General features: G+C 38.5%; 1 protein-coding gene across 1 annotated transcript; it reads left to right on the forward strand.

The window, feature by feature from the left end:
* The first annotated feature begins 1,014 nt into the window (after positions 1 to 1,014).
* LOC136445999 (ataxin-7-like protein 3) lies at positions 1,015 to 13,064 on the forward strand. The gene is made up of 11 exons (XM_066444260.1): positions 1,015 to 1,459; positions 2,708 to 2,823; positions 3,525 to 3,541; positions 4,490 to 4,661; positions 5,556 to 5,652; positions 6,011 to 6,097; positions 6,884 to 6,923; positions 8,399 to 8,543; positions 9,225 to 9,418; positions 9,944 to 10,012; positions 10,743 to 13,064. Exons 1-11 carry the CDS (start codon positions 1,400 to 1,402, stop codon positions 10,928 to 10,930), a joined length of 1,185 nt encoding a protein of 394 aa, XP_066300357.1. The 5' UTR covers positions 1,015 to 1,399; the 3' UTR covers positions 10,931 to 13,064.
* Positions 13,065 to 13,551: the final 487 nt, after the last annotated feature.

Genomic DNA, 13,551 nt, shown 5'->3' on the forward strand with positions numbered 1-13,551 from the left:
GATTCCTTTAAACTGATCTGTGGCTTGGTACGAACACCATGTTGGATTTTGTACAAGTACAGTCGAAAACACAAGTTAAAAGTAGGGAATGTTTTTGTATGTTCAGTTTTGCTTTTGTATGTTTATAAAAGACCTGTTAACTTATTCCCAGTTGTGCTCCTTCATTTTACAAATATTACATACATGCAGGTTATGTTATTTTACATGTTCCCAGCTCCAGCACCACCTAGCTATCAAATAACCTCAAATTTCGAGGATTTTAATTTCAGTTTGGACATTATGATAAGTAGTCCTGTGAGGGGGATGTTGTAAACCAAAATAGATGTTTAACTGGGGGGGGGGGGGCCTACATCCTGACTAGCCAGACTACCGTTAGGGCTTGATCGAGACCCATATGTCTCCTTGGTTCCTAAGTTCAATATGTTACACAAATCCTGGTGTCCTTGACCAAATCTTATCACTTTTTTGGGACCATGGGTGTGGATATAAACTTTTTGAAGTTTTGAGAAACACTTGGCATAAAAAAAAAGGCAGGCAAATGTAGAATATGAAACCTCCTTGATGAAACTAATTCCTTTGGCATTTGCACTGTATTCCTTCTTGCTTTGCTGTCACAATATTTTACCATATGATAATGATTTCTTTAATGCATTTGAATTTAGAAGAAAATAGGTCAAAATAGATCAGGAAATAGGTTAAAGCCTTCCATCTGACCAAATCTAAGTATTGTTTCATGTAACTTTTATAAACAATGTGATACAGAACTTTGCAGTTTAATATATATATGCCATACAATCTATATTTCCCTATCTGGGGTGAACCAAGTTTCCCAGACGGAAATTGAATTTATGTATGCATAATTGCTTACATACCCTTGTTAATCCTCTGTAGTAAATTATGAAAAGATATGCCAAGCTAGACGCTGCTGTTATTGTTTCTCAGTCATTGAAACTGATAATAGATGTAGAATCTTGACATAGTTCCTGACCCCCCCCCCTTCCGTGAATGGACTCGCCCACCGTTCCCATCGCACAGTGCTCTCCAAGATGGCGGACACTGGATGAAAACAAAATCTGCTTTCTTCAAAATTTCCAATTTTTCTTGATTTCGCGACCGCTCACCTTTCTCCCAAATTCACCAGTTATCCTTAAGATGATATTCTAACTCAGGGTGACAACGTTTGTGCAGTTGCGTACGCACTTTTTCTTTAAACACGTGGTTTTTGGTCAAAAGAACCCGACAGTTGCAGTTTTTACATGACAGCTGGTGTTGGGACCAGCTCGCTTGCTACAAAATTGTTGTAGCTTTGGGGATATTTTCCTGACTCGTAACCTATGGAAGTATCCGGACATCCCGGCTCGTCCCTTGTCCCCTGAACTGACGGGCGGTGTGTGGAGAGATGTCCGAGTACAGCTTTGACGGCAGTGAGGACCAGGAAAGCGAGGACTGTCAACTCGTGGTAAGGAACGATATCGTCTGACGCACATGTCAATCAATCAAGGAGCTGAGAAAATTACTTAATCTTCCAACTTTTCTTATGTATGTTGGCCGAGAGTGTTTTCTTAAAATTTCTGTCGACCGTCACATTGTTTTCCTTGCCATGTCATCAACTTATTTGTGGAAGTCAGTAATGCAAATTCAAATTGAACTGCATAATGAGTTTAAATTATATGCAGATGCGCACAATTTTCTCCCTTTATTATTTGATATCAGACGGGCAAACGATACTTACGAGTTTAGTTTAAGTTTTGAGCATACATATCTTGACTTTGACTATTCTCTTTTTAAATGTAAAATTTGATCATTGATGTTATGTTTGGATTTGAATGGGACAACCTTGGTGTAAATTACTAAAATCATTATGATTCGTTTTGATTCCATCTGAACATGATTTATCAGCATAGAGTTGACTGCCTATATGAATTGCACACCATACATACACCAAGTACTGCAGAATATTTAGAATCCCATTGAGAAAATCATGCTTTCAATTACATGTTCTAGATCTCTTGCCAAGAAAAATATACTCATGCCTCATTAAAAAAAAACTTGCAGCTTAAATACTTATTAATATAACAATGAGTTTAAATTTTCATAGCCATGTAAAGGTACATTGTATGACAGTTGTCATGTTCTGGAATTATGTCATCATTAATTATTGTAAGGCCATGTTGATTTGATTATATGGATGACATCCACGCATGCATCAGATTTCGCCCATTTCCAAAAATGATAAAAAGTTTTCTACCATAACTGTAAATTGTGCAAAGCAGCTACAAAATGAGTAAATATATGCCGTAAGTTACAAAAAGATATTTCAGAAAACGGATACTAATGTCGTAGAATGCAAAAGTCAAAGGATAAGATGTGAATGAACAAAAATGAGGAATTCATTAATTAGTATACCATTCTCTGTGTGTTTAGTTATATGTTTAAACTTGTTGACCACATCAATTTCATAATGAAGGCAACTTTTATTTGTCAAACTTTTTTTTTATTCTCACGCTCGCATCAGTTTTGGGGTTCCCAGAGGATGTCATCCATATAATCAAATCAACATGGCCTAAAGAAAAAAACTATAAAAGCACAACAACTCAGATTAACTTGACAGTATTTTAATTTTGCAATTTGCCATAGATTTTACTACCAATTGGAGTATAGCCTATACTGAATAACGTGAAGTTCCCCTGATTGTCCTGTTGTACAGAACTATGCTCCAGACGTCCTAACTGAGTTGGTGGATGATGTCATCCTCGGGCTGTGCTTCGACGTGCATCGCTCCTGTAAGATGGGAACGTTCTTCGTGGATGACGTGGATCCTGCGTAAGACTGAGACTTGTTTCTTAGTGCGGCAATCATTGAAAAGAGATTAGTTCAGACCGTCAATAAGAGCAGGGCTTTGTTGGTTTGTTTTTATTGCAAACCCAGTAAACCGCATTTGTATCTGTATCCATATAGCCGGTATAACCGCCATTTGGCGTAACACACCAGCTTCGCAGGCAGGCATCATTCTTAATCATAGCGTAACATGTCAGGTTACTAAGGCTGTCTCCAGCTTTAAATTTTTTCTGCCCCACTCACTGTTTGCGAGCTCATGTTGTTAGTTTTATTGTCAAGTCACATTTTAAGCTTGCAAAAATACATTTTCATTAATTTCATGTCATGTCGTTCTGCGTAATATAACCAGCTGCTGCTGCGCCGCGTGCCTGCAAAGCTGGTGTGTTACGCCGATTGGCGGTTATACCGATACAGATACAGATATAGATACAGATACAGATGAAATTCAGATATTTTGGACGGATGAGGTGAAATTTTGTCCGTCCCAACAAGGAAATTTCCGTCCCAGGATGGAAGGATGGGTCCTGGAGACAGCCCTGGAAAAGAGTAAAGATATACAACTGTATTGCAAAAGTTAGCAAGATTTGCATGTCAAAACAATGTGTATTTCCATTTGTATAATCTGCCTACATAGAGAATGTAGTTAGAATGCTGTGTGATGACAAATCTCTTCTCTTCTTTTTCAGAGAGCTGAAAGAATTTGGTAAGGACAGAATGATACCTTCTTGCTACTTTCAATGAAACATAGACCAGGCAATTGTGCCTTTCTGATGTTCATGAAATTTGAAAATATTACGTAGAAGTACATAAAAGGGTAATGGTAGTCCCATAACCTTTTTGAGGTTGTAGGGGCAGTGGGTTGTTATGATTAAATATCCACTGCGTGTAGGGCACGGTATTTAAAGACAGAGCCCTTCCCTCTCCTTCCACTGCCTTTTACATGTACCTCCCCAACCAAAGTCAGGTACCCATTTTTACGCCTGGGTGGAGTGAGGTTAGTCATGTGAAGTGTCTTTTCCAAGGACACAATGTTCAGCCAGGATTTAAATTGAACCTGTGACTTCTCAATCTCGTGTCCACTAGTCTAGCCTAACCACTCAGCCATTGATGCCACTTAAAGATACTTTAAAGGCATCCAGAGCATTTTATGAGGCTTGAAACTTGATTTTAAAAACTCCAATTTCTAGTCATTCCTACACATACCGTAATAAGTTTCAATAACGCTATACCATTACATATGGACATTAAAGGAGCAAAGATACGATGTCGTTGTGTGGTGAGAACCGATAGAAAATCCAAGCCCTAATAGACTGATCCTGACTGCCCATAACAATTAGTGGTTCAACCAATGAGAGAGTGACTGCATGTCCGTCGAATATTTGCATTTTTATGTTTTAATCTTGCATTTCTACGTTTTGACGGAGGTGGGCGGGGCTATGGTATTTATGTAGCTTATTTTTGTGCCGCGCTTTTGAGCACTTTGATAAGAAATCCGCACGCAAATGTGGTAAACAGTGGCTTAAATGTCAATTTCATAAAGATTACAGCAACTAGAATATTTCTAGTTTTAAAGCCTCGTAAAATGCTCTGGGTGCCTTTAAGTGCTCAATATATTAACATTTTAAACCCTTCTACGTTTTACCTCTTACAGAAATAGTGGACCAGGTGGGCCTGGATATATTTGGTCAGCCGGTTTCGTCCAAGAAACAGTACGAGTGTGAATGTCCGAACTGTGGCCGGACCATCTCAGCCAATCGGTTTGCTCCTCACCTAGAGAAGTGTATGGGGATGGGCAGGAACTCCAGCAGGATAGCCAGTAAAAGGTGGGCAGTACTTTTGCTTTATGTCATGCCTGGGCCTGATACGGGTGTTCCGGACCGTGTGATAACTATCTGGATCACATAGGGCTCGGGAGTGTTATCACACAGGCTTCCATTGAATATTTCGAATCCATTTTGAGGGCGCCGGTTGCGCCGCCGTCAGAAATTCGAATCCTGGATTCGGAGATTAGAATCAATGTTGTTGTAGTTTTGTGTTCGAGGACACAAAACTTGAGGACACAAAACTCGAGGACACAAAACTCCCTCAACTTCTGGCGCATTCCGCATTGAAATGTGTGTTTTTCGGGTGGGTATGACCAAGGTATGACATAAATAATAAATACAACACGTTGTATTCCGCATCACCCTCTGTCCCAACACGTTGTATTCCGCATCACCCTCTGTCCCAGCCCTCCTTCGGGTCGGGCTGGTACCTCGGGTGATACTGAACACCCCGTGTTGTATATATTTATCCTATGTTATAACTTACTGACAGGTCTTACTCTTAGCCCATCTGGTAAACTTGTGAGTTGTTTAGAAACAGTATCACAAGCATCATTACTTTACAAATTGCGGCCAGCCATTGCATGTGGGAAGTGTGAAGAAACCTTTGAATTTGTACATTAGACAAGTGAAGACGATAATGTATATTTTTCAGCTTAAGTGTTCCAAACTTCAGTTCAGTTTTTACACATGCAAGTTAGTGATCTTTAAAGTACTGGTAGATGTGTTTGGAAAGTTTTGCTTTGGTATTTAGTTTACTTCTACTTCTATATCCAAATTTACATACTTCAGAATATTATGCATGTAACACAATTATTGTAAATGTAGCACACTCTCTAATCAGATTGTTCCTTGTTACGACATACATGTACATGATTCCCTACCCCATCCCAGGCTTCAAAACTCAGGCAAGTGCGAGTCAGAAGGGGACGATGATGATGACAATGACTGGACGTACGGAGAGAAGAAGAAGAAAAAGAAAAGTGACAAAGTAAGGAGGAGTACTGTTTATCAACATCTGTACTAAGTATGCTATAGCTACATGTAGCTGAAAATAGGTTGTTAAGCCATGACATGCTGTAAAAACTAGTAAGAAAGAAGAATGTTTAGATTGGTAGCAACTAAATATGCTGGTAATAAATGGAGTTGGGAAAAGGTAAGGCTAGAAGAAAGTTTGGGAGCAAGTTGTTTTAGCTGCTAAAAATGTTTGAATGTGTGAATCTATCTATTTATAAGTCTTGCTCACAAACAGTCATTCTGTTCTCAACAAGCCAATAAAGCAATCAATACCATTGAAATGTGGTCTTATTGAACTTGTATTGAAGTCTGCATGTGCATGTGTTTTTCAGAAAGCGAATTCCCCTCGCCAATCCAAGCCGTCCAAATCCAGCAAAAATGGAGACATTTCCAGTGTGAGCAGTGTAGGGTCAGAAAAGGTGAGGGTCAATATTTGAAGGAAAAATGCTTTCATTTCAATTTTTGGTACCTACATATGCTGTAAATTCATGAAGTTTATTTGGGGCTTCATTTCGCGGTCGGAGGGGAAAGGAGGTTTTTACTGTGTTTATGTTCGCAGATAAAACAATTCTATAGTATGGTTGTAATACGTTGGAAAAGCATATTGGCCGTGTTCAAGGTGTAGAGGTCACTGCAAAAGCCGGAAAAATAAAATCATAATGATTGTAAACAGTTCAACATTTACAATCCGTATCTGTATAGCTGGTATAACTGCCCTTCGGCATATATGGCCTCCGTCGGTCAGTATTGACCATGGTAAAATCCTAATTCACAACAGCCCTACAGCATCGACTATGGCTAAACAGCCCTATACGAGAATGGCAGTCTCTGCCACAAAAATCACATCTGTAAGCTGATTCAGTTCTGTTGCAAAGCTCTTTTCTGCGGATCCGATTTTCTTCTGCGCTGTGCATCAGTCTGCCTTCTCCTTCGGCATAACACACCAGTTAACACCACAATATTGTACTACATTGTAATTGGAATACTGAATAGGACTGTCCATCCTTTAACAAGAAGGTTTTTTTTTTATATATCAACTTTTATATTTTGTGCAGTTATTTTAACAAGTCTATACCACACTTCGCACTGTGTTCTTTGCAATTGTTTGTGAGGATTTTCAATGGTCTGGCAGGTGTGTGTATCTCTCAAGAGGTGGACTTATAGCATCATGTATTCTAACTGTTTCCATCTGTATTTGATTCCAGTCATCTGGTGGATATGTGAACTATGAGGCAATGACCATTGGTAAGTAACTTGTCTTAGCTACACTATGTTAATTGTATTCATATGTGAAGTCATTGCTGAAACATTGTTGTTTCATTCACAGTGTAGACTTTCAAGATCAGAATATAAGGACTGCATTACAGTGAAAATTTTTCTCTCAGAAAGATTGCCATAGGAAGCCAGTGCACAGTTTAAAATGTGCATGCTTAAAGGGCATAAGACACCAAAATACAACATTTTCTTCCGAAAATAATTTCATCAGGTATGGAAACAACATTTTCTTATTATCTGAAATAGGAATAGCATCATTGAAGGAATATAAACGTTTAAAACAAAAACACACCCTTCTGATGTAATCTTACATTGAACCATCAGAAACCATACTTCCCTGGATCCAGCTTGTTATTCTTATCTGATCTTCTCACCAGGTGATTACATTAATCAGTGACTAATACCTGCGCATGACGTCACAATGAACACGGCAGCCGGTTCGGAACCTTACACAACGGCTTGCGAAAAACATTATTTAATGAGCAAACAGTGCTTAATTATCGTGATAACATTTAATTAAAGGACATAACAATATCTATTTTGTTTTCTTGTAAAAATAACGTTCTTTTCGAGCCGTTGTGCAAAGTTCCAAATCGGCTGCCATGTTCGTTGTGACGTCATGAGCAGGTAAGTCATTGATTAATGTAATTACCTGGTGGGAAGAATCAAAAGCTGGAGGTATGATGTTTTCATGGTTCGATGTTCAATAACATCCGAAGTGTGAATATGTTGTGAAAATTTCTATGTTATTAAGCAATAGTATTATGGTTTATGTAATTTCAGGAAATTCTTAATGTTGATGTCATTGGTGTCTTTTGCCCTTTAATGTAATGAATAATGGGCAATAGGTCAAAGTTGAATGCCTCTCTGGGACATGAACAAAACATGACTGGACAAGAATTGTTTACAAGTTAAAGGCCTTCACCCTTGACCTTGTGTATGCACAGTTTACACCATGAACCAGGTTTATTTAGGATGAGATAGACAACAATGGGCTTCTTTATGTGGGGTCGTGTGGCGCAATGGCAGAGCGTTCGACTCAGAACCAAGAGGTCCTGAGTTCGAATCCTGTCATGTCACCGATCTTGTGCCCTTGGGAAAGGCACTTTACACGACTTTCCTCACTCCACCCAGGTGTAAATGGGTACCTGACTTTGGTTAGGGAAGGTCGTATTGAAGTCACCTGGTGGCGCCGAATGGCAGCCGCCCAATCCCTTGCGACAGTTCCACAAAATGCAAGTGTGGATAAGATATTATATATGTTGTGCATTTTGTGAAACCTGTAATACTCTGCATCAATTCAGCGCTAGAAAGGCTGCCATTGCGGGTAATTTCTGACCAATAAAAACCATTTCTATTTTAGTATTCTTAGATTTGAGCTTGGTATGTGTGTGTTTTTTTGTGCCATATTGCTGTTGTTTCATCACCATTCCTATCCTTAACAGAGGAGAGGAAGGCGGTGCTAAAGCAGATTTGCGGCGTCATCTCGGAGCACACCAAGCGGATGTGTACTCGGTCGCACCGATGTCCGCAACACTCGGACGAACAGAGACGGCAGGTTAGGCTGTACCTGCTCGGCAACGCTGCTAGGTGAGGAACCGCTCTTTCCCTCCCCGCTACCTCTTTTCTTCTCCCTCTTCATGATGATACTGCAAGGCCATTTTTAAGGTGTGTAGAAATTTGTCCTCCAGTATTTCAGGTGTTTCTAACAACCATTGGGAAGTGTTCATTATTGTTGCACTTACTCTACCAAAACTAAAATACACACACACTGTAACTTATCATTTGAAATATGGCAATTATTGCATTGGATCAAATTTCTTGCATTAAACATCCATTATTTTTCCAATATCATTTTCTGAATTGAACTGTACAAAGCCTCTTGAACTGTCCTTTTACACATGATTGTACCAGATTAAGATAACTAGCACATATCAGAATAGGGACCAGTACAGTATGTAACAATATACATTTCTGTCATATACCAGGATTTCTGTCAATAAATTCAAATAGTAGATTCAAGTCCATATTGAGATATTAAAACCCCCGCATTGTACACATAGGACAATATATAAGAAAATACCTATTAGTAAACATTAGAACATATTCTCTATCTTTACTGCATAGTCTTTTGTAAGGTACAATGTAGATGAGTCTTGTAGAATGGTTGCTGTTATGTAACACATGATGCCATACATTGTACTTTGTACAATTGTTGTGCAATTAAGTTTTTTTTTCATTTTACTGTAACCTTCACCCCCCCCCCCCCAGCTCCTTGTTAGATGATGACATCCATGTAGACATAGACGGTTACGAGGACTCCCCAGCGGTGTCGGCCCCCTCCAGTCACCACCCCAACCTGCCCAAGAGAGACCACCTGGGCAGGTTCATGTCCGCCCAGCAGGTGGCTGCCTTGGCGGCGGGTTTGCCGTGGGAAGCGGTCTCCAACAGTCCTGGCGGTTCTGGTGAGTACTGCAGTTCTCTCAAATGCCATACAAAATCATATCAAAAGTTGATGAAAAGCTTTGGCAGAAGTTTTCAGTTGCTGGAAAGGTTTGCTTTCTCTGCCGGGGACGGTAGAACTGCACATTTGTTTTGTTGCACCGGTAAAACACCTTTAGGCATAACACACCCATTTTTGTATAATAGGTACGCAGCTGCATATTCAGACTGTAAGGTTTGATCCACTCGCACTGGGACAGACCCCTTCTCTTTTTCATAAGTGTCATGGGATTTTTAATGTTCTTAAGGTTAGGCTCTTCCCAAACACGGGACCTCCAGCTTTACGTGCCATCCGAGGGGATGTCCCTAACCCAATTTAGGTACTCATTTTCACCTGAGTCAAGTGAGGATATAGAACTGTGCTAAAGAGTCCCAACTGCACAACATCGGGGCTTGCTACGGATTCAAACCCAGAACCTTTCGATTCTAAGTCAACAACCCTAACCATAAGACCACCTTTGCACCGACTGACATTTTCCCTCCCACAGTTTCCTCCATGAGGGTTGTACAGCAGTGGGAGACTATGGGGATAACAACAACAGGACCTGCCAGTAATAGTAAGTCTCTCAACATGTCTACTGCAGTTTAAGTTTAGAAAAGGTAGACTTAGGGTCTCCATTCGGATTTTAGCTTAGCGCTTCTCCAAACATCGTTTTCCGGGCATTTCAATGTTTCGGGTGGAAAGGGGGGCCTTGCAATTAAGAAAAATGAAAAATATATTGAGGATATGTTTTCCGCAATCCCCGATGGTGCGAAACCATGCAAAACGCACATAGAACGCATGATTTGGGTAATCAGGCGACAAAGCCGCATTACCGTCATCGTGCACTGATACCAGGAAGTATTCGCGGACGACCAAAACTCTGCAACCGTAGAACGCTACGAAGATCGGGCTTTTCAGGAAATTTTACTAAAAAAATTAAACATTGCTATAGCGATAACCAAAAAATCTGGAGCCAAAACTATCGAGAAAACCTATGATTTGCGTCTTATTTCACAGGCTACTTTTGGGTGTGGTCACTTGAAATTCCTAACCCGAACCTTAGCATTGTCTAAACAACTTTGTTGTTCAATTCTAAGGACTTACCATGATATGAGAGCATTCTTTCTATTCTTGACAGATATATACTAGACAATGACACTGCCATTCCCTTTTCTTGATTATGATATGTTATAACTTAAGTTATAAGACAGAAAATAAACGTGAAAGCTGATAGAAGTGTATTTTTTCTATGAAATATCACTACATATACATGTATACAGGTATACCTTCCTTTGCATTTCCAGGTAGTGCTAGTGCAAGTGCAAGTGCAAGTGCAAGTGCAAGTGCAAGTGCTAGTGCAGGTGCTAGTGCCAGTGCCGGTGCTAGTGCTAGTGCTCCTTCTAAGAAGAAAAAGAGTAAGAAGAAAGAAGGACACACCCACAAAAAGTCTAAGTCCAAGAATCCTGTCTTGCAACAGTATGACCTTCATTGACCTTTCTCATGATGATCTAGTCCCATGATGCTCTAGTCCATGACCCTACAGGTAATGTCACAAGTGACAATATTTGTTATGAATACTGTCTGATAAGCAAAAAAAAAGCTGCAATGCATTTTAAAAATGGGGAAGGTTGTGATACCACTTCAAGCTATCTTCAGTGTATAAAGTTTATAAAGGTCCTTGTAGCAGTTATGATAATAAGACAAGCTTGCAGAAATGTTGTAAACCTCGTGTTATACATTTATTCTGAAGACAGTGAAGACAAAGCCAATAGGATGTAGATGTTATGTTGTAAGATATCCATATTAAGATGTTTATTATTTTGTATGATGACAGAGATTAGTGTATGCTGGAAGCTCCTTACAAAACCAGCAAAGATGTATTTACTTTATTCCTGTAGATTATGATTTGATGAAGAGGTAGAAAGAAAGCAGCACTTTTGAAAAGAATAGCACTTGATTTCTAACATTGTATGATCATACTAAGATTTAGTAGTATTTGCATATTTCATGCCACCAAATGTGATGTATAACATATACTAGGCACATGTGTAATATTACATTAGATTTAGCATAGATGATGCTAACTTGCTCTAGTACTGGTTTCCAGTTAGTAGCCAAATGTTGCATTTTCGTCAACATAACTTGAAGAGTTGTAGGCATGTTTTGATTTGACAGTGACTTGATTTGACATCAAGTATTTCTGGTGTTAGTCCCAACAGTATGCACACATCCCTCTTTAGGGTTTCTGTGATAGCTGCAGAATGATAAGATCATTAAGATCATGTCATGATGCAACAAAGATAATAAAGATGAAGTATTTAAGGCCATAGCTGTATTAAGAGTAAAAACGGATATCTTTTGTGGTTACAGCTAGAAGTCGATCACAAGGTCTATGGAAAGAGTTTTTACCCTATCAGAAAAATCCTTACATATTTACCACCTTTTCTTGCTGTACTTGTAACAAGGGAATATTTATACCATAGTGACAAATAATATTTATTTGTGTCATCCAAGTGATCCGGTAACTATTTATGGTCTAGATGTGACCAAGAATTTTATCCACTTATTAACAAAACATATACCTCTGTGCATGAAGAGATATACACACATGATGTACAAGGATGTATGCAAGCACAACATGATAAGGTACGAAGGTAATGCAGAGACTACCTTATTTGGTCTTTTATGCTTAAGATATAAAGAAGGAGAGCAGCAAGACGGAATGTTTACAGTAAGATACATTCAAAAAGTATGTCCATTTTGAGATGTGGAAAAGAACATGTATTCTTTCTTGTCTATGAGGAAAACTTACATTGAATGTAATTTCGTGACTGGCAAAAGTTTGTTTTGTTTTCCTTTGCTATAGGGCAAGATACTTGTTTGTTTTCTCTATATTGGGTGTTAAAATCATGAATGGAGGAAAAAATTGGTATCTGAAGAGAAGAAAGTGTTTTGAATATATCCATGTTGATCTACAAATATGTGTGTAGAGCACTAAATTATTCCATCAGTTTTTCAACTGTTATGATAAAGACTGAAGTAACTACGTGTATAGACTGAGCTCCTGATAGAAAGTAAATATCATAAGCTACATGTTTATTCTATTTGGTATCAAAATCTGGTACTATACATTCTTGAGACAATTTAATTTGATGCCGTCATTGGTGTAAAATATTTAGAAGTACTAAAAAGAAACCCATGTTTCCTTAGTTTTGGTCTCAAACGTGAGGGAGATTTGATTTCTCTTTACTTTCAGTTGCAAGAAACTATGATTATGTGTAATTTGCCAGGGCCATTTATGATAATGGTTATAGATGCAGCATATTGTTTTGTATGATGAATGGCGATCTGCTTTTTTTGTTTATGTACATGATCAAAGAAAAAAATTTGTATCCTTTTTTTGTATGCCTTCATATTGAAGGCAGTTCATCATTTATAGCGACTTAATGTATTCTTTTGTACTGTTACTGTTTTGTACTTTTGTTATAACTACTGGCTCGTTTGGCCAGTTATACGAGCAAGCCAAGTAAGAAAACACTATGTGAAATATATAGTAACTGAAATACGAAACAAAGAAATACTATGTACATGAGGATGTACAATAAACAAAGAAAGTCCATAGGAAATGTGTTTTTAGTTCTTTCTTGTTTCTGAGATGTATGTTAACGTTTAGTTCCTTCTAGTTTCTTTTCAAATCGATGACTTGAACATTGATACTCAATAACCGTTTATCTTAACGTTTTAGAACAGAAAATGAACATGGGCACTACGAAAGAGACTTTTTGTGGATTTATTGAACATACGTTTTATAGTCTATAAACACATAAACAGGCAACAATCAAAGTATCTTTAGTATGCACAATTTTACATGTACATTACATGTAATAATCTTGGGCAAGACGGTCAGAATGATCTTTTCTAGATCTGTCCACAAGAACTTTGCAACAATTTACTTACTATATGTATGATATTTATACAACGATCATACTGTCCAGGTATTTTCTTCGATGTGCAACAACCATCAATGTAGCAATGGCTTTCATGTGATATCGTACATATACATAATTGTGCATGTATATTGTCGTCAAGGGTGCACCGATGAACAGCGCCGCT

This window comes from Branchiostoma lanceolatum, chromosome 12 (genome assembly GCF_035083965.1).
Source record: "Branchiostoma lanceolatum isolate klBraLanc5 chromosome 12, klBraLanc5.hap2, whole genome shotgun sequence".
Taxonomy (NCBI): domain Eukaryota; kingdom Metazoa; phylum Chordata; class Leptocardii; order Amphioxiformes; family Branchiostomatidae; genus Branchiostoma; species Branchiostoma lanceolatum.